Below are 21,816 nucleotides of genomic sequence, written 5' to 3'. Positions count from 1 at the left end.
ATGGAAAGTTATATTGCTGATAACTCTGGTTAAGTTTCAACTAGATCACTGCGCCTTATTTCTAGTCACCACATTAGGAAGGATGTGAAGGTGCCGGAGAGAATGCAGAGATTTACCAGAATGATTCCAGGGATTAGGAATTTTATCTACAAGGAGTAGCTCGGGTTGTTCATCTTGGAATAGGGGAGACTGAGAGGAGATTTCATACAGATGTACAAGATTATGACAGATTTGGATAAGGTCGGCAGAGATCAATTGTTCCCTATGGCTGATGGTACAAGGACCAGGAGACAAATTGTAATTTCATTTCACAGCAAGCTACCATGTACCATTTAGAACCATAGAATACTTACAGTGCAGAAGGAGGCCACTCATAGAAACAAAGAAAATAGGAGACTATTGAAGCCTCGCCAACATGATTTACAAGTCTCTTGAGAGGGAACTTTTTAAATAGATGCAAATGTATTATAAGGTATTACCCCCCTCCCCCCCAGAACGTTACATCACCAGCGAGGGACAGGTAAAATAGGGAAAACTGGTCTTGCCGGCAAGTCACATTTGCCGATTCTCGTAGTGTCCGCGTCACTGTTCCTACTGATGGCAAACGCAGGAGGGCGTGGTGAGGTGAGTGAGTGAGTGAGTAAGAGAATGAGTCCGGCTCACTCCCTGGATTCACATTCACCATCACCCGAGTCTGCACCGACACTCTAAAAGAGCACCCTCCCTAGGCCCACTCCGTAACCCCCACAGCTTTAGACACTAGGGGTCAATCCATCTAACCTGCACATCTTTGGACTTTGGGTGAAAACCGGAACACCGAAGGAAACCCACGCAGACACGGGTGAAAATGCAAATTCCAGTCACCCAAGGCCGGAATTGAACCTGGGTCCCTGGCACTGTGATGCAGCACTGCTAACCACTATACCGCCGCTTTGGTCGTAGTTAGGTCAGTAGAGACTAATGGGGGAGGGGCATAGAATTTTCCACTCCCATTTCCGGGGGGGGGGGGGGGGGAAATGGGAGCTGGACATCCCACAGGAATCCCAAAACGGGGGTTGCGCCAGCAGGATTTCCCATTCTACTTAGCCAATTACATAACGGGAATCCCAACGTTGAACGTCAGGATCCCCATTTGAATGTATTTAAATATAACTATCAGGCCTTTACAGGTGTTGCGTGAAGACTGCAGTGGAGGAAGCCGCCTGCCCCAAAGGCCGTTTTTCCCACCCACTGCGACACTGCGTAAAAATGAGAAAACCCAACCCAAAGTCAACTGTTTGATTCTGGGGATATTGGTTACATAATCTGGTCAATGGTATCCACGCAGATGTAATTGAGCATGGGAATAACTAAGTACATGCATTTACCACCTTAATCACCAGAGGCATGGCTCATCAATGATTTGGATACACTGACATGCGAACACGGGTAGAGCCCAGCCAACATGTCCAATATAATCAGTCTGTTTCATTCTCTACGTATTCACAATTTGATTAAAGATCGGCAAGGGGGCAGGCAGAGCACAGTCCTTTCTTTTAAAAAGCGTGTCTTCACACGCACTTTTTTCCTTTGGGAAGTGACAGAAGGATTCCTGAGCTGATCAGCCCGTTGAACCACATTACAAACCTTTCTTCCATTGTCAAAAAGTCCTGATATTAGACTGAACCTGCAGTTTCTGGTCCACAGATAGGGATGCTACCACAATGGCACAAGACCTCCACAAATCCCTCAACAGCAGGCACAGGATGTCACTGGGTAGGTTAAGCAAACAGTGGTTGCAGCAGCACCAACAGCTTTGGCACCTGCAAGAGTCATTGTTGGGTAATTTCTTATTTTAATCATTAACACAACTTTCACAGCAGCAGTTTTTCCTGTATTTACCCCCTCCCGTGCAGCAATAAAAGTAATAATAAATTGGCATTTACATTACCAGTGCTTTGCTTTTATTTATCCCATTCCTCTTCCCTGCTGGTGCAAGGTGGACAGCAGTGGTTCCCGCTGTGCATCAGAGCCACACTTGAGCGCGTTATGAAAACACTCGTTTTCGTTGGCTGTCCCTCGATTCAACCAGGTTCCTGGGTTTCTGTCGTGAATCTTCATTGACCTTCTTGACCTACAGGTCTTTGGGCACTTGAGGAATGATGTCCCACAAGGTAGTGGGATTGGAAGTGCACGATTAGCTTTCCTTTTTTTCCTGCCACTCTGCCTCATCAGCAAGACATTTGGACTCAAACGCAGTTTGATTGTCACCATTTTAAACAATTGGTAGTAAGCTCCTCCCAGTCATTAATGCTGTGCTTCAAGGAGAGCTGGAGTGTCTGTGAAACATTTTCTTTGTTCTTCAGTGGAACGATCAGCATTTGAAAGTTGAGACAACAGGACCTTGCGGGGGTGATGCTTTTTGGCCATTTAGGCAGTGTCCATTCCATTGCGGTTGATTCTGCTGGAGTTTTGCATACATGTTTGCAAATCTGGATTCAAGATGGGCACTGGCATTTGTTTGACAGTGCTGCCATTGAATCCAGAGGATTCCAGAGGTGGAGGAATTTCTTCACTGCTCTTTGTGTTGTTGATGCGCGTCCCAGGTCTCACTGGAGTACAGAAGCGTACACTATGACCTTTGTTGACTTGTGGAGGTCTTTGTTATCAAACACTGCCACCATTTATAGAAGGCTGAGCTGCAACAGCTGATCTGGTGTTAGCCCATTCATCAATGGTAGCCTTTTGAGAGAGGTGGCTGCCAATGTACGGCAAGTGCTCAACATCTTCCAGAGACTCCCCTTCAACATAAAAAGGAGGTGGAATATTTGAATGATCAGGTCAGGGTTGATGAGTTTTAAAAGTTAATTACTGCGGATGCTGAAACCTGAAACCAAAAGAGAAAATGCTGGAAAATCTCAGCAAGTCTGGCAGCATCTGTAAGGAGAGAAAAGAGCTAACATTTTCAGTCCAGGTGGCCCTTTGTCAAAGGATATGAATTTTATTTTGGCAACATCCAAGGACAGGCTGAGCCTCACGTATGCAGAATTGAAGAGCTCAAGAGTGGCTTGAAAATCTGGTGCCAAGTGGGCAACAGCACTGCAGTCACCTACATATTGTAGATCATGTTTGTCTGTGGTGGTCAGTTTAGCTTTAGCACCAAGGTGATCTAGATCAAAGGGTTGCCCATTTAAGTGGTATTTAATAATCACATGAGAGGACAGTTGATCTTAGAGGTGAATGGCCAGAGTCAGGTAGATTGCAAATAGTATGGGGGGTTATACGATTCCCATTCGTTAAAAAGGATCAAGAATGAGAGGGTATGGATTTAAAGTGATTTGCAGGAGAATCAAACGTGATGGGATTAAAATATTTTTCAAATGAGTGGTTCAGGTCTGAATTGCACCAACTGGAAGTGTGGAGGAGGCAGGTTCAATCAAGAGGACATTAGATGATTGAATAGAAACGATGTGCAGGGGTATGGGGAAAAAGGCAGGGGTATGGGGAAAAGGCAGGGGTATGGCACAATGTTAAAAGCTCATTCTCTAATCTCCTTTCTTGAAGATAGTTCGAAATGCCGTATTTCTGAAGTCGATGAGAGGGTCTCTTTTTCCTATCAGCAAATGAACCATTTTGTATCAAGAGACAAAAAAATATTTAAAATGTCTTAATTTGCTTATTTTATTTAGTCAAAATTCTCCACCCCTGTCTTTCACTTACTCTGGTTTTACTTTATACCTCCTTTTTGGGAAAAAAATTGCACTTTGTCAAAATGGCAAGCTGACTGTCTAAACCCGAATTCATGCATTAAAAAAGTTTTCTTTCTTTCACTCACCCTGCAATCAGATCTAGTAATAAAGGTAAAATAAATTATGCTAAATTGAAATCTGAATACCCAGTATGCAGTATTAGAGCCTAAAAAACTACTAAAAACTATGGATGGCCAAGTAGCTGGCTCCCATCTGCTCATCAATCGACCGAGTGTAGCATGTGCCATGCAGAAGGTAGGATTCTGCTTATTAATCATTAATATGGCTGAGAAAATAGTACGGTACACTGCAGCCTTTGAACTCAAGGTGATAAAACAATGTTTTTTAAAAAATAAATTTAGAGTGCCAATTCATTTTTTCCAATTAAGGGGCAATTTAGCGTGGCCAATCCACCTACCCTGCACATCTTTGGGTTGTGGGCGCGAAACCCACGCAAACATGGGGAGAATGTGCAAACTCCACACGGACAGTGACCCAGAGCCGGGATCGAATCTGGGATCTTGGCACCGTGAGGCAACAGGGCTAACCCACTGCACCACCGTGCCGCCCTCTTGACAAAACAATGTTGATGCAAATTCAACGTTGACAAGGCAAACATTAGATTTTAGCTCGTCCTTTGAGATACATCAAAGTCGCAATGTGTGTAAGCCACTTGGACAGCCAGAGGACTTCCTAACAGTCCATTGGATCAAAGGGTAGGATGCCATTAAACTATTTCTGATCTTGCCATGAAGAAGTGCTGTTTCATAAATATCATGGATGGCTTAGAAGACAACATCCTCTGGGATGATGACATTGCTGAGGTGGTTGACAAAGATGAAGAGGATGTCTATGATGATGACGAGGTGGTAGAGGAGCTGCGTAAATTATGTGAGTACAGTGATTCAGACACAGTATTGAGAGGCTTCTACATATATAAAGAAATATAAATGTGAAAAACTTGAAGACTTACCGGTAGCTTCTTGATCATTTCTTTCAAAAATTAAGTTTATAAACCCGGTTGTAACTAAAACTGGTTTTGATTTGTACCATGTAGAATACTCACAAATGCTTAGGGAAAGCATGTGCGTTTTATTCAGGAAATTTTAATTATTTTTCTGTTTAAATATCATAATATTTAATAAGTTATTAGGGTGGCACAGTTTAATGTAGTAAATTTCCAAACTTGGCTGTATCATCGAACAAAAAAAAAATACCAGTAGAAAGTAAGAGAAATTACTGGAAGGCGAGTCAGACTGATCAACCTTTGCATAACTGGCCTCTAGAGGTTCACAGCTAAAAACTTGGGAGGTATGATAGTTATTTCAAGTGATGCATCAAATTACTTCGCTGTTGCTCAAGAATATGGAAATGGAAAATGTTTTTAAAATAAATCCATTCATGATCTATCTATTCCCTCAATAGCTACCTCTTTGGAACAGTCTCTGATATATTGGTACTCTCAAGCTTTACTAGTTGCTATCTCATCCTGTTTGTTTTAGTCAGTTTTATAATAGGACTCGGTTCTCTTACTCAGTCAGCTTTGATGAGGTTTCTCTTTAATTTCTCTTGCCTGTAGCATTTTGTTTTATTTCAGAAAATAACGATAACCTATAGTATTGAGCCCTTCACTCTAAATAAAAGAATCAGAAATTGAACAAATAAAATGACATTTTTGTTTATAATTGAATGCAATTTACCATTCTGCATTAATCAAACTTGTATGCTTGGCTAGGTGGAAGTGAAACCAGTCACAGGTTTATATCAGACAGCAGTCTCTCTCCAATGCTCAAAGATTGATGTTCTAAATGACTGCAATTAAGTAAAAGTGATGGACCATTTATACTTATATCCTTAAGCTAATGTCTACTTTCTCACTAACTTTAATGGAGAAGGCAAATTATACTCCGACATGGTGCAATGGGGAACTGTGCACCAACAGTCATATTTCTCAGTGCTGCTCAAATGATGAAGCATCTGTTTGATGTCCAGGAATCGTCAAAATGGAGTGGAAGGGTGCAAAACTCGCTGAAAAATATTGTCAATTTGGAAGTGCTGAGCTTTGTGCATTTGTTGTGCATTTCAGAAATTTTAAAAAGTTATATATACACACACCATCAGTCACCGCGAATAATTGGAAGTACCCAAGGAATTGGGAAGCAGCACCATGGATAACAAGGAGGGAGAATAAACGGCCTTTTACAAAGCACCAAATTGCTGGTAAAACAGCATGCACTTAGGCCATACCTATTGTCTATGACAGTCTAATCCACTGTGTTTTTTACAAGTATTTTGTTCCTCTTCTTAAAATATTGTTCAACCATGGCATCAAAAGATTTTAGACTAGCATAATACCGACTTTGAACTGCTGGTAAACAGCTTTCATCAGTTAAACTTTTACCAGTCCTGTCAGCAGGCAAAACGGAAGCTGACCCAGATTCTTCCAATTTGTGTGGTTCTCCAATCTCTTGTTTCTTGCAAATATCTGGTGACGAACAAGGCACGGTTGCTGCCAATGATCCATTTACATTCATTGCTGGTACCAGTAATAGCCTCGATGATTGTTGGAGGCTAAGGTCCCTGTTTCTAGTTTTTTGCCTTACTAAATAGTGACGTGCAGAATTTCCATCTTGGTACCACTTCAGCAATGAAGCCCGCCTTGCCTTTACTGGCACCCCAAACAGAGGTGCCTTCAATTTTTGTTCTTTGAGGAAGGGAACTTTGGTTTTGTTCATTTTTTTTTCATAAAATTTACCCTTATTAATATCGGAACTCTGCCCATCTGTACTCAGATTGCCGGCTTCATTACAATACAGCTGGAAACGTTTTGCTGGGACCTGTACTTTGTTGTTGTTTGTTTCCGCTTGGATTAGCTCCTCCTTCGTATCAGAATTTACCGCTTCTGTAGCCAGGTTGTCAGTTGTCCTCCTGTCTTGCCATGCCTTCTCTGGTGACTCAAACACTACACCCTTTGGAATATTCAGAGTTCTTAACCCGAAGTCCTGCTGAAGCAGCTTTTTGTTGCATTTTGCTTTCTGCTGCATACATCGTTTTACTGTTTCTGGAATTTGGATTTGCTTCAATTCATTGAACGGACTAAGATACTGGTAGAAGTATACCTCACATGCCTTATTTTTCACTACAGGGATAATTGTGCAGGGTTTCAGTCTTGCCACAAACTCTTGCAATTCCTGAAACGAAGAGTGATCCGAATAGGGAACCACATGTACATCACGGTGCCAGATTTTTATTCTTCGACTTGTGGGGATTATAGCAATCGTGGGACACATCTGATTCCATTTGGCCATGTTAAAGCGATTAATCTCGTTCTGGTCTACCACTTGGATTCTTCCGGCCCCCACCTCTGAAGTGAAGACATCGCAAAGTCCCAAGAGCTGAAACATCTGAAGTCTCCGAGTACTCACCACAATCCAGGTTTTAAATGCTAGGGCCAGCTCTATTAATAAGGATTCTTTGCCCAAGTTATACAGACCTGTAATTATAGATAGAACCATCACTCATATACAATGTACTTAAAATGGTTAAAACCCAAGAGAAAAGGACAAAAAGGGGAAAGCGGCAAAAATATAAAAGAAATAAATTGTGTATCTATCTTTTACATTCTCAAGATGTTCACAACCAATTAAGTGCTTTTTAAGTGTCGTCATTGTTGGAATGTAAGAAAAATGACAACCACAAACAGAATTAGATAATATTCAGATAATCTAGTTTTGGTATCATTCTAGAACCATTGGCCAAGACACCATGCCTATGGCACAACTGTTCTACAGACCATGATACCCACCAGAGCATTAATTTAACATCTTATTCAACAGGCAGCATCGTTGACAGTGCAGCAACCTCTAAAGTTACAGACCAGACTGTGAGTTCAAGATTTTGGAATCGGGCTCAAATCCATTGCCTACATATTCAGTGGTAAGATTGTTATGACAGAATAAAATTAAAAATCTATTTCCACAAAGTCCAATCCAGAAAATTCCCTAAAATCACTGATGTGATTTTTTCATTACTCAAGCCACGAATTGGATCACTGGATGTGCTTTCAGCTGGAGGGCATATAAAATAGGGCAATGCCCAGCATGCCATCTTATCACTCACCACTGAGTTCACCCCCTAGCATGGTAGGTGGGCAAGTGCCAAATTCAGAAGCCCGCCTGCCATGTTTTTAAAAATAACTAAGGGTTAATTGTGCTTATTAACAAGCCAACTGACTCCAATAATATTCTGTGCATGCCATAACACAGCTGGCAGGGGCAGACAAACAAGAGTGGGTAGACCACTTTTTGTTGCCCTGGGAGCACTCAACATTCGCCTCCAAACCCCATGAAGTCTCACCGTCATCAGCTCAAACACGAGCAAGGAAACCTTCTGCTGATTATCACGCACCGTACCCCCTCAGCTGATGAATCAGTACTCTTCAACTCACCTGCAGACTCAGCCCACCCAAAAACCCAGGCCTCGAGTGGGTGTTGTACTGACGCCAAACACTGTCTCCCATCGCCTCTGTTAAAACCGCCCAATATTTCAAGCCAAATAGGACTCCTCAACAATTCTCTTGAATGGCCAATCAACTAAAGATGAGGGGGGGGGGGGGGGGGGGGGGGGGGGGGGGGGGGGGGGGGGAGGGGGGGGGGGGGGGGGGTCACTGTACAGGGCCCTCCGTATTCCAGCAGCAGCCATCGCCAAGGAAACCAGCCGCTACAGCGAGCGCCAAATATCAAAACATTCCAGGAGGAATGCATCGCTTGTCAATCAGCTCCTCTTGCCTCCCCCTCCACCCCACCCAAAGCCAGCCTGCCCTTTACAGGGAATACTCTCTTAACATTTCTTTCTCCCGACCCCCCCCCCCCCCCCCCCCCCCCCCCCCCCCCCCCCCCAAAAAATCCTCTTGCTTAAATTACTCTCCTTCAGTGCGCTGTGTGGGATTTGACCAAGGACTGCAGTGGATTCTGTATTTCAAGGCGAGAAATTGTATTGCCGTATTCAAGCAGATTTTCCATATGAAATACGGAAAATCCATGCTAGTTGACAGTGCTTCTAGTGGGACAAGGGCTGCAGCCACACGAGATAACCGCAACCTGGAAATTCCCCGCCAAGTCACATCATCCTGAATTGGAAATATATTGCCGTTCCTTCACTATTGTTGGGTCAAAATCCTGGAACTCCCTCCCTAACAGCACCGTGGCTGTAACTACAAACGGACTGCAGCAGTTCAAGATGGCAGTTCATCAACACCTTCTCAGATCAAGTGCTACACTTATGACACAAACAAGCCGAGTGTGAATTATTAACTCCACACTCTCCATAATAAGCAAAGAAACCAGTAATTTCTCACAGACAGGGGATCTTAACAATTAGTCAAATGTCTGTGTGAATTCTTTAAATCTATCATAAGCTCTCCCCTTATCTCTTCCATGCTGATGACAGTCAGGCTTGCTAGGAAAAATTTCACAAATAGTCTGCCAATGAGGGGTACTCGCCTGGCAATTTTCTTAGCTGTTAACTAGCCCCAGACAGTGGCAGAGGCCCTTGGGGAGCCCCAGACTGCACGTGTAACCAACATTTTCTGTGTGACAGCACAGAAAGGAAGTAAAAATGGCAAAATACATGACAAAAAAAAGGACCCCTCTTCAAACACACACAAGATACTAAGGATTTGAAAATGAAATGAAAATCGCTTATTGTCACGAGTAGGCTTCAATGAAGTTACTGTGAAAAGCCCCTAGTCGCCACATTCCGGCGCCTGTCCGGGGAGGCTGGTACGGGAATCGAACCGTGCTGCTGGCCTGCTTGGTCTGCTTTAAAAGCCAGCGATTTAGCTGAGTGAGCTAAACCAGCCCCTAGTGAGCTAAACCAGCCCCTGGTTATTTAATTATATGTGTATGTGTCCTGTGTCTAGTCTATTTGCACAGGTATCCAAACAAATTGAGGACTTGACGTGCCATCAAGTTCCATCAGCCATCCATATTTGGTATTTCATCAACACAACAATGACTGCAGGAAAGAAACAGAGTTCTCTAAATCAAGGGCAGCACGGTAGCATTGTGGATAGCACAATCGCTTCACAGCTCCAGGGTCCCAGGTTCGATTCCGGCTTGGGTCACTGTCTGTGCAGAGTCTGCACATCCTCCCCGTGTGTGCGTGGGTTTCCTCCGGGTGCTCCGGTTTCCTCCCACAGTCCAAAGATGTGCAAGTTAGGTGGATTGGACATGATAAATTGCCCTTAGTGTCCAAAATTGCCCTTAGTGTTGGGTCGGGTTACTGGGTTATGGGGATAGGGTGGAGGTGTTAACCTTGGGTAGGGTGCTCTTTCCAGGAGCTGGTGCAGACTGGATGGGCCGAATGGCCTCCTTCTGCACTGTAAATTCTATGATCTATGATAAAGACAAGGCACAGGAACTTCAAGGGTTACCACATTCTTACCAATTACTACATTGTGTTCTGGGTGAGCGTTGATTATTGCTTTGATCTGTTCAGTAGCGTCTTGACGAGAAGGCACCATGGACTCAGGGTCACAGTTTGTGTTGTCCAGATATAGGATATCTATCCTTTTTTGTATGTTCAATGGTGGATGGCTAAACATGATCGGCGTGTAACGAAAATCTGCTGCATTAAAAAAAAAATCAAAATTTCCATCGGTGCCCATGGGCTAATCTTCAGCATATCTTGTTTTTTTTCTATATTACTCACATACTTTGATTTCAGTATAATGCAAATTAAATAAAACACAAATCCAATTTTTCAGCAAAACATGCCAACTTGTCACTGAATAAACAAATCATCAGTTTTGCTGTAGTTAAAATAATGGCCTCAATCTTACACAAAGTGGTAATCATAAACAGATTGCTGCTTCCCTCCTACTTTTGCCCACCTCAACATTTCACCGGATCTTCCAAGCCGGACTTCTTCAGAAATACAGAGCAGTATCCATCCAAGAGCCCCATCAGATCACGGTGGCGTATGAGTAGGGCAAGCCATACCCCCTTTTTTGCAACAACAGCTGCCGTAAGGGGTGGATGGTGGGTAGGGTAGGTTAGGGGGTAGTCAGGGCAGGTCGCAAAGCGTTGTCAGGTCAGGGCCTTTTTAGGTCAGGTCAGATGGCGGGCGGGGCAAATGGTTGGTGTGGGCTAGTCAGAAGGGTAAGTGAGAGTAACTGGGAGTCAATTGTGTATTTACCCAGGAGTTAGACTAGTGTTTTTTCTAACATTTTCTTGGTAGCTATCCAGGTAAGTACCATAGAACTGTCCAACATTTCTGATAATGTGAAGAATGAGGGGCGTTGGACATGAGCACAGAAAAGATAAAGGAGGCAAAGAGGTAATCTAAAGGAGGTGATCAAAATGGTTGTCGGTTTTGATAAATAAGGAAAAAGTTATTCACACTGGTCAATGAGCTTGAGATGAAAGAGCATAAATTAAACGAACAAAGCAAGGGACAATATTTTTTATATACAAAAGGACTGTTGGGCCATGAAATGTCCTACAAATGACAGCGGTGAAAACAGAAATCAGGAACATTTTTTTAAATGAATGGGGATTGCTACTTAAAGAAATGAAACTAGGAAAGATCACAGTGATCATTTGTGAAAATATTTTACTCTGTCCTGTTTACTATTGGAAGGCAAAAAAATTACCAATATTCTATTCAACGTAATCTTCATCTCCCTTAAATATGTTTTTCATTCACCCCACTGACATCTACTGAGGTTTATTTTGGCAGTATTTGATTGTTTGCCCAAATGGTCTCTCCTTGTGTCAGTCCAGGCAATGAATGCTACCAGGCTGTTAGATAATGGAGGGCATCACAGTTAAACCAATATTCAAACTCTATGCACAGTGATCAACAGTTTGGGGATGGGTTGGTGTGGAGGGAGGAGCGGTGGGGGGAGGAGCGGTGGATGAAGGAGGATGTTGGATTCTCCCTTACCCAGTCCAAACGGTAAGGTTAGTTATAAAAGATTCCAACAATCTGACTGGTTCAGATCAGTTAACTGAGCACAGACTGGATAAGTAAACACATGCCAGTGCAGTGAATGGCCCACCGAGATATCAGGTGGAGCTCTTGGAATAATGTTTATACAAGGAACATTAATTAGCAACGAGACTACATTTTTGAAGATAACTGTAACTGTCGGGCACTGTAATCTACTTAGGCTAATTGCTGAGAGTTTATTTTCAGTTCCTGAAGATCCTGAATTAAAAAATCTGCACTGGCTAACATGACTCATGTGCATGGTTGCCAGAAAATTTGATTCACCAGCTCCGCAGTGTCCAGTTACTTTTAAAGCTACAGTGATCTGAAAAAGATTGCTTAAAATATATCTTTTAACTCCAAACTTCCAGTCCTTTGTTATTTATGTCTCTACTATCCAGCTGCATCCCTTTCACTGCAGCACATTCAAATTCTTTCTGTCCAGCTATCTCCCTGCCAAGGGTGTGTCTTATGTACTTTTAAGGATTTATTTGGGATGAGAGCTTTTTATTTTGGCACACTGAGAAGTAATATGTTCCAGCCTACTGGGATGAATAAAAAGATTGGAATTTTCATTATATTTGATGGGACATGCCCTGTTGTATGACCAAACTGAACAAGTTCCAAGGTAAAAGGGAGTGGCAATATGAATATTCAGCCTGCAACCTTTAGTAAAGGCCTTCTCACAACTGAAAAATCAGTATGGTAGTAAAAGTTCATCTTAAATATCATAAAACTTAATCTATTTTAACCTGTAGCCATTGAATTTAAAATACTTCTGTACTTAGATAAATATAAATTTTCCATTTCTTAGGAAGATTCAGCTCCTCTGAGGCCAGACACCATCCTTAAAACAGGTTACTTTCAGATTACCAAGGCCTTCCTAACCCCTACCCTCTGCAAGTCACACAGCAGCCTCAGAATAATGCCTTCTTCCCACTCAACATAGCTTCGATAGGGGTATCCTTTTGTCACATTTAGCAAATTATTCTATCTATGCATAACTTGCCTTTCAACTGATGTGTATACAAATAATTTACCACAGATAATCACTGCATACATTCAAATTTGAAAATATTAAAAAGAAAAAAGTAAAAATATTTGCCATACCCGTGTACAGAACTGTGCCAAAATAACCTTCAAAGAGAAACATGACAGAGCCTGGACAGTGATTGCTATCAATCAATGTGACGGTCATAGTCTCTTTTCCAATTTCGTCAAGCTTCAAGAGGTGGCTCTCTAACTCTAATGGGTGGATCCAGATTTCATCTACCTAATGAAAGAAAAAAAACAGCTGATATATTGGAGACATGTTAACCAACTATAATCAACAGGACTTTTAGTTCAAAGCATCAAGATACAATGCATTCCTGACAAAAAGCACTTTACACTCAAAAATGAAATGAAATGGTGTCAAGTGGGTGAGGCAGGGACGGCACGTGGCACAGTCGTTAGCATTGCTGCCTACGGTGCTGAGGACCCGGGTTCGAATCCTGGCCCTGGGTCACTATCCGTGTGCGGTTTGCACATTCTCCCCACATATGCGCGGGTTTCACCCCCACGACCCAAAGATGTGGTTATGTGGATTGGCCATGCTAAATTGCCCCTTAATTGGGAAAAAAATAATTGGGTACTCTAAATTTATTTTCAAAAAGTAGTAAAAGGAAAAAAGAAAACAAAAAGTGGGTGAGGCTGCAAAAGCAGTTGAAAAAAAGTTACTAGTAAGCTTTTGAAAGCAGAGACAAAGAAGGTGGAGGCATTTTTAGAGGAGAGCTTTTGGGGAGGTGTTGATTTAGTGGTAATATTTCTGACTAGTATGGGTCTGGGCTAATGCTCTGGAGACAAGATTCAAATTTCACCACAGCAGCTGCTAATATTTGAATTCAATTAATAAATCTGGAAGTGAAAACTAGTCTCAGTATTGGTGACCATTCCTACGACACCCAGGCTAGTGCGTGGTCAAACAAAGCGACAGAGAGCGAGAGAGACAGAGCAACAAAACTTCCCCTTTCGGAGTCCAGAAGCTTCCTCCTGGGTCCTCCGAGAACCCCACCTGACACCCAATAGCTGTCTGCTGACCGGCAGGATACTGTCCCTGGCCAATCTATTGGTCACCAACTAACCAATCATTAAGAGCCAAAGAGAAGGCTCCTAAAGTTCTGAGTTCTGGTGTCAACCAGATGGTGTCACCCGAGAGGTTCCTGATAGTTTACTGATGAAATTATTGAGTCTTCAGTTTAGCTGAGGCTTTCATGTGTGGCTTGAAGGTCAGTGTACGGTCCAAAGCGACATCAGTATAGTAGAAGGAGTCATTAACAATGCTATCAAGCGGCACTTATTTCACAATAACCTACTCACTGACACTCACTTTGGCTTCTGCTAGCGTCACTCGGCTCCTGGCCTTATTAGTCTTGGTTCAAATGTGGACAAAGAAGCTGCACTCCAGAAGTGAAGTGAGAGTGGCTGCCTTAACATCAAGGCTGTATTTGAACAAGTGAGGCATCAAAGTACCTTAGCAAAACTGGAGTTAATGAGAAATCCGGGGGGGGGGGAAAGAAAGAGAGAGAGAGAGAGAGAGAGAGATATCTCTGCTGGTTGGAGTCACATCTTGCATGAATGATGATGATTGATATTGTTGGACGTCAATCAGCTCAGCTCCAGGACATCACAGAAGGAAAGCCTCAGGGTAGAGTCCTTGGCCCAACCATCTTCAGTTGCATCATCAGTAACCTTCCTTCCATCATAAAAATGGTCAGAAGGGGTGTTCAGTAATAGTTGCAAAACGTTCAATACCATTCATGACTCTTCAGATACTGAAGCAATCCATGTCCTAATGCAGCAAAACCTGGACAATATCCAGGCTTGGGATGATTAGCGGCAAGTAACATGTGTGCCACACAGGTGCCTTACAATGACCATCTCCAACAAAGAGGATCTAACCATTTCTCTTAGCATTCAATGGCTTTACCATTGCTGAATAATTAATAATGTTTATTATTGTCACAAGTAGATTTACATTAACACTGAAATGAAGTTACTGTGAAAATCCCCTAGAATCTCCCACTATCAACATCCTGAGGATTACAATTGACCAGAAACTCAACCGGACTAACCGTATAAATGCTGCGACTACAAGAGCAGTTCATTAATACTGTGCTTACAAGAGCATGTCCAAGGCTAGGAATACTGCAGCAAGTAACTCAACTCCTGATTCCGCAAAGCAGGTCCACCATCAACAAGGCACAAGTTAGGAATGCTCTCCACTTGCCTGGATGAGTGCAAGTCCAAGAAAGTTAACACCATTCAGGACAAAGCAGCCCATTTGACAGGCACACCATCCACAAACATTCACTCTCTCCAGCACCAGCCCACACTGGCAGCAGTGTGTACTATCTACAAGATGCACCACAAGAACTCACCAAACCTTCTTTGGCAGTGCCTTCCAAACCCACGCCCACTGCCATCTAGAAGGACAAGGGCAGCAAACACATGGGAACACCACCACCTGGAGGTTCCCCTCCAAGTAATTCACCACATCAACTTAAAAATAATATTGCTGTTCCTTCACTGTCCCTGGGCCAAAATCCATGAATGCCCCACCTTCTGAAGAAATCATGATGGGCAATAATGTTGACAAAGCCAGCGATGCCCACATCCCATGAATTAATTTTAAAAACACCTATGCCATCATATCCCTCTCAGAGAGATTGGCAAGTTTTCAAATTGATCCTTCCTTTCCGACTTTAGCGTCATGAATAGGGAGTGGGAACTCAGCATGGAATGACATAGTCCAGTGTAAGGACATCCAGCTCCCATCCTTCTGAAGAGGGCCTCGTGACTTTCCTGGATGGCCTGAAGAAGTTACAGGGAGGTTTTGCTGAACCATGGTGCAGAGGGTTTGCTTTGCTTCAGTTCCATTGTCTTCTCTGCCAAAACACCCGAGCTGCAGTGAGTAAATGTCTGTCTAGGTCCTGTTTAGATATTGACCTTCCATCTCTTGAGATAACAGTGGGGCAGGTGACGTCCTGCCTGCGTCACCATGAGCTTTGCCGAGCTCCTTGCTGATGAATAATTAATGCACTGAAGAGGAAGATCGCATGTCTTCAGCCATCCTGCTGTCCAGCGGGAATCACACCAACCTTCCCGCCCATTACCGCAATTAGTGTCCAGAATGGAAAATTCCACCGTTATTGTCTGTACCGCAGTAGGAAAATCATACAACAGCCTTGGAATTGAAAAAGATGGATCAGTGATGAAGTTCTGTATTATAGATAGAAAAGTAGGGCCCTGGCTACCTGGAAAAGTACAAACAAAACTAGGAGATCCCAGTGCCACAAAGCTGGACTGCCAGTGAGAGACCATAAAGGCAAGCAAGAAAAAGTGATATAACCTCAAAATATGCAGCTTCTATATAGCCCAGTGTATTGTGCTCATGAAGAAAATTAAATGACAGGAGAGGTGGACAACCAATTGTGAAGTAATGTGTATTAGCACATTACAGGTGGCAGAAACAATTGGGATGGTAATCAAAGAGAGGGAAAACAGGATTTAATATATTTTTAGTGAGTGGTAACAGATGTTTTGGAAGAAATTGGGATCATACCAGCAAATAGAAGTCGGCTGATGATGATCCATGGCTGAGTGGCAAAGCTGTGTGATGAGGAACTAAGAGAGGAGGGGATCATGGCAAATAGCAGCACATTTCATAGAGAAGATAGAAGAAAAAAGATACATTGATTCAAGGTAGGAGCAAGTGATTGGAGCAGAGATGGAAGGACCAAGGCAGTCAGTCACAGGTACAGTCCTAATTCAGATAGCTTTGATTTTTGACAATGTCCAGATTTTTGATACAGTCCATTCAAAAAGTGTGAAAAAAAGGTAGAAGGGAAAAGATTGAGAAAAGGAAAGGGGTGACATCTGTAGCAAACAATACGAGTTTAGAAATGCTTGGAGTAATTAAATAATATTTTATAGTAATAACTGCATTTAGCCAAGGAGAGCATGCACAGCATTAAATAATTAAGTGAATTATTAGGCAGGTCACAACTAGATACGTTCGAGCTTAGAACCAGGTGTCTCTGTTCAGCGGATGGGCTTCCAAGTGATGGGGGAATCAATCTGGAAGCGAAGTTGAAGGAAACAAGGGAATCAGTGATGGTAGTGAAGATGGAACTTGAAATTACTGAAGCTAAAGGAATCACTCACTGCAGAAACCGAGGAAGGGCACCAAACAGAGCATTTTAGTGAGAAAAGCATCCACGTGCCTTACAAATGTAGGAAAGTTGGACACAATAATAAAGAATGGCATGTTCAAAAATGGAAAAGAGCCAAAAGTCTCAAGGAAAGGTCAAAGTAGGATTTGGAGCAAATCTGGGCCGCCCGCAACAATTTTAGTGTGGTGGAATATTCCATACTGGTTTGATTGGCTGGCTGGCAACCTGTGGGTTGGCCAGGGACAGTATTCAGGGTGACAACAGTCAATGACTGATTCCTATGTGATGCTTCTGAGAGAGCTGGGCAGAAGAGATTAGACCTTGAAAGAAGGAACTTTCTCTCCATCCTTTCCCCTTGAACCACTGATCTTCCATCATTTTTTTTTTAAAATTTAGATTACCCAATTATTTTTTCCAATTAAGGGGCAATTTAGCGTGGCCAATCCGCCTACTCTGCACATTTTTGGGTTGTGGGGGCGAAACCCACGCAGACACAGGGAGAACGTGCAAACTCCACACAGACAGTGACCCAGAGCCGGGATCGAACCTGGGACCTCAGCGCCGTGAGGCGGTTGTGCTAACCACTAGGCCACCGTGCTGCCCTGATCTTCCATCATTTAGCAGAATTTCTCAATTTTATTTATTTTTTGGTGTGTTAAGGTATTTGGAAAAATACTGTAAAGCTTTGTCTTTCTACTTGACAGGACGGGTTTTATGATAAACATGTAATTCTGTTCGTTATTGAAGACACCTGTGCATTGAGTGGGCATTCTGAGATTAATAAGCAAAGCACATATTTGGACGTATAACTAGCTGGGAAAATCATTTAATTGTATACCGTGACCCATGGAACAGCAGAATGGAGAAAGACAGTGCACTCCTCACATCTTGATCGTCACACTCAACTGTTAAATCTTCTGCAGCTGAACAGCTGGCCATTCAGAGATCACAGGTGTAGAACAGTTGGAGGAGTGAAGTAACATATAAACTGGCAGTGTCCCTTGTAAGAATATATCCAGCAAAGGTTACAATCTTCATGGAAGACAAGAAACGCAAACACTCTGACATCCTCCCCTCTTTGCCTCACCTGAAACTTCAAACGCAACAACTTGGCAGTAATGGGAGAGCAGTATATGGGTTTGCACCAGGTAGAGGAGAGACCTGAAGTATGATCACTGTGCATGTGGGACAGGAAGAACAAACTGACATGGCTGCACTTCCGAACCTGCCAGAAATCCACAGCAAATGGAGTGTTTGGGATCAATGTTCCATTCATTGCTCACTATTCCTGAACAGCCAACACCTAAACAAGAAAAGATATACTTTAACATCTATCACACTGTAAAAACAACCAAACTTATAGTTAGTCTTTTACTGCTGGACCAACACAAAGTGAAAGTCACCATAGTTCCAGAGGACCAAGGTTGCTCTCCCTTTGAGACAGAGATGACTGGTGGTGATTTAACCTGAAGGTGACCACACCTCAGTTGAGGTGAAAGATTGAGAAGACGGAGCCTTAACAGTAACCTCAGCCAATACAGGAATTGAACTCACGCTGTTGGCATCCTCGGCATCACAAACCAGCCAACTAGCCAACTGAGCAAAACAACCTCTCCAACACAAAGTAGCTCTTCACCCAATTATTCTCAATAGATTCCAATTTAGGAATTAGCATGCTGACTAAGCTGTCCAATTCCTCTACAGGCTTCAACTTATTATAAAAGCACAGGAAGGGTCTCAAGATTCCATTTCAAAATGCGCTGAACAGCCTCATACCTGGCTCAGATTATTTAACAAAAAGCAGTCAAGGTGCCTCTGCCAGACAGTACGGTAGCACAGTGGTTTGCACTGCTGCCTCACGGCAACAAGGACCCGGATTCGATCCCAGACCCGGGTCACTGCCTGTGTGGAGTTTGCACATTCTCCCCATGTCTGTGTGGGTCTCACTCCCAGAACCCAAAGATGTGCAATGTAGGTGGATTGGCCACGCTAAATTTCCCCTTAATTGGAAATGTCTTTATATAATGCATCTGCAGTATCGGATTTGTTCACAGGTGCCTCTATAAATGGCCACTTCCAGGTTAAAGGTGTTGCAGGAATCTTATTACAGAAAAGTCAAAATGGCCTAGCTGTTAAAAATCCTAAGCACTGGATACTACCCTTCTTCAAGGTTGATACTTCCCTTCGGTTCCCAAAGTTTGGTACCTGCATCTCTCCCACCAAAGCAGCCATATGTGTGTAGGGACAGTTGCAAAATTTGCCTCTCTCTCCACTAGTAGATGATCAGCCACAATCATAGTGAACAGCAGAGAAAGTTTAAAGTGCTGAATGACCAGCGCCTCTTTCATACCCGCTTGTCTTGTATTTGCATGGAGCGAAGTGGAACAATGCTAAGTGGAAACTACCTACTAAACAGTCCTGCAACACCAAAGTCAACATAGGTTCCCATCTCACTTCCCTCTCTCATCCTCACATAGTTGAGCTAGTTTTGAGAACCCACCCCCCACACTTTATCTTGATGATCCTGTTTCTGAGCACCAAGGCCAATGGCAATACAAGTGCCTATTTTCTCCAACCCTACCGTCTATCCCCAAACTCCCAATATATTTTGGGGTGGTTGCTCTATTTTCAATGCACAGCCAAATCCCTTGCTGCATGTGTTCCTGGGTCACCCAGGAAAAGTCAGCCTGCATTCCAGTGATGATTTTGCTACAATGCAGGTCGGGTGTGGTCATGGGTCCTCAATGGCCCACTAGTGCAATCAGTCAGACCGAATTAGTGGGCACAATGCATCCATGATCCAGATTTCCACCTCTGGTCACTCAACACCCCCAGGGATCACATACCATCAGTGGGCTCCCTGCACTCATCAACAGCACCCTAACAGTCACCAGTCTGCGACATCCCCACCAGGACAGCATCCATAAAGCAAACCCTCCCAAGCACTGGCCACAGCACCCATAAAGCAACTCCCTCCCCTCCCCCCCCCCCCCCAAACTATTCAAAGAACTCATAAAACAAATACCCCTCCCCCACCATTGGCCAGTGCCCATAAACCCCCCCCCCCCCCCCCCATTCACCACAGCACCCATAAAACAAACACCCACCCCCAGTGGCCACAGCAGCCAGTGGGGGCATGGTAGCACAGTGGTTAGCACAGTTGCTTCACAGTCCCCGGTTTGATTCCTGGCTTGGGTCACTGTGTGCGGAGTTTGCATTTTCTCCCTGTGTTTGCGTGGGTTTCCTCCGCCGCTTTGGTTTCCTCCCAGTCCCAAAGTGTGCAGGTTAGGTGGATTGGCTGTGCTATATTGCCCTAAGTGTCCCAAAAAAAAGGTTAAGTGGGGTTACTGGGATGGGGTGGAGGTGTGGGCCTGGGTAGGGTGTTCTTTCCAAGGGCCGGTTCAGACTCTATGGGCCGAATGGCCTCCTTCTGCACTGTAAATTCTATGAAAACACCCACCCCCAGTGATCACAGCACCCATAAAAAAACAGCACCCACCCATTAGACAGAGCACCCATAAAAAAAAACAGCCCCCACCCATCAGACACAGCACCCACTAAAAAAAACAGCCCCCACCCATCAGACACAGCACCATTAAAAAAAACAGCCCCCACCCATTAGACACAGCACCCATAAAAAAAACATCCACCCACCCTTTTAACACAGCACCCGTGAAGACGTCCCACCAGTGATTCCTAATCACGAGAGACAGCACCTTTGGGTGGGTTACGGCCTGTATCTGTCACCCCGGGGTGGGAGCGGCGGAGCTGATTTCCAATCACCTGCGTATTTGTTTTAAACCAGGAAACACGTCCCGTTAAAATTAACAGCTGAGCTCCCACCGCTCTTTAACCACCATTGCGCCCTCAAACCGCCGCCGACCGCGGGCTTCGCTTTGTGTTTGAAAGACACCGGTACTGGCCACTCAGCCTGCGGCTCCCCGAGAGGCTGTCCACGGCCAGGCCCACAACGGAAAGCGCGCGGCTTTCCAGTTTGAACGCCGAGTTGACATGAGCGCCCCCTGGGGCGGAGGACTTGGCGGTGGCCGGTACTGCACCCGCTGGAGATAAACTGCGGAGCCAGCCAAACAGAGCCTCAGATCAGCAGGAAGGCCACTGCAGAAAGTGCTCGATCAAGTATGCGTGCTACAAGGTGCTGACATTACAGAATACAGGAAAATATTCTGTACCGCACAGAAACATCGTCCGAATTGATCTGCACCAAAATAATGCTGCTTTGTTTTTTTTAAATAAATAGAAATGATCAAACCGAACAACTGCCAGGTTTACTTTAAACATTCAAAGGGAAGGAAATATTTTGGCTGCAAGAACAAAGTCGCTTAATCGCATTGAGTGCTCTATATTTTCCGAAATTAATTGGTCTGCATTCCACTGCATAAGTGCAATAATTGCAGCTCCTCTCTGTTACTTGTGGTTTCATCTAAACAAAATCCTGTACTGGTAAAATGTACAAGGTAATCTACACCATGTGTGGTGTCAGAAAGTCTGTGTAAACCGCAGCTAGCTAACATGTAACTATTTCTACACAGTTGCAATTAGCTGACATGGGTAATGATGTGTTATGTACTCTGGGATAACCAGGGCCGGTGCTAGGAATTGCGGGCCCAATTAGAAAAGTGATGGCGGGGCCCCTACTCTACAAAAGTAAAAATTTATGTATGTTTATTTTTCGTGTAGTATGCTCGTCTTTAACCAAAAGAAAACATTAAATGCTTGATATACTAACATTTTGAAACTTACTTACCCGGGCGGAAGGATTTGGCGGCGCAGGGCTGAAGGATTTGTCGACGGTAATGCGGTGCGTTCCCCAAAAGTAAAAGCTACCCTATAGTTCCTCTTAGAATACAGAAAAGGCTTCAAAC

General features: G+C 43.7%; 1 protein-coding gene across 10 annotated transcripts; it reads right to left on the bottom strand.

Moving 5' to 3' along the window:
- Positions 1-4,800: 4,800 nt before the first annotated feature.
- Positions 4,801-20,927, bottom strand: dclre1b (DNA cross-link repair 1B). Of its 10 annotated transcripts, none has more exons than XM_038820320.1 (5): positions 20,588-20,927; positions 18,021-18,236; positions 12,831-12,993; positions 10,173-10,355; positions 4,801-7,221 (listed from the first exon to the last, which is right to left on the bottom strand). In XM_038820320.1, exons 2-5 carry the CDS (start codon positions 18,207-18,209, stop codon positions 5,993-5,995), a joined length of 1,764 nt encoding a protein of 587 aa, XP_038676248.1. In that variant the 5' UTR covers positions 18,210-18,236; positions 20,588-20,927; the 3' UTR covers positions 4,801-5,992. The 10 variants fall into 10 exon arrangements, with proteins under 10 accessions (XP_038676248.1, XP_038676251.1, XP_038676250.1 ...); XM_038820323.1 differs by having other exon boundaries at positions 10,173-10,352; XM_038820322.1 differs by having other exon boundaries at positions 20,650-20,927.
- Positions 20,928-21,816: the final 889 nt, after the last annotated feature.

This window comes from Scyliorhinus canicula, chromosome 15, assembly GCF_902713615.1.
Source record: "Scyliorhinus canicula chromosome 15, sScyCan1.1, whole genome shotgun sequence".
Lineage (NCBI taxonomy): Eukaryota > Metazoa > Chordata > Chondrichthyes > Carcharhiniformes > Scyliorhinidae > Scyliorhinus > Scyliorhinus canicula.
This window is presented reverse-complemented; position numbering and strand designations above follow the sequence as displayed.

Excerpts from the sequence above, each read along its gene's own strand:
- dclre1b (XM_038820320.1), bottom strand. The coding sequence starts at position 18,209 with ATGAATGGAACATTGATCCCAAACACTCCATTTGCTGTGGATTTCTGG. Across the intron at positions 12,994-18,020 it reads TGTTGCGTTTGAAGTTTCAG|GTAGATGAAATCTGGATCCA; the intron begins GTGAGGCAAAGA and ends TTCTTTCATTAG. Across the intron at positions 10,356-12,830 it reads TGGCACAGTTCTGTACACGG|CAGATTTTCGTTACACGCCG; the intron begins GTATGGCAAATA and ends TTTTTAATGCAG.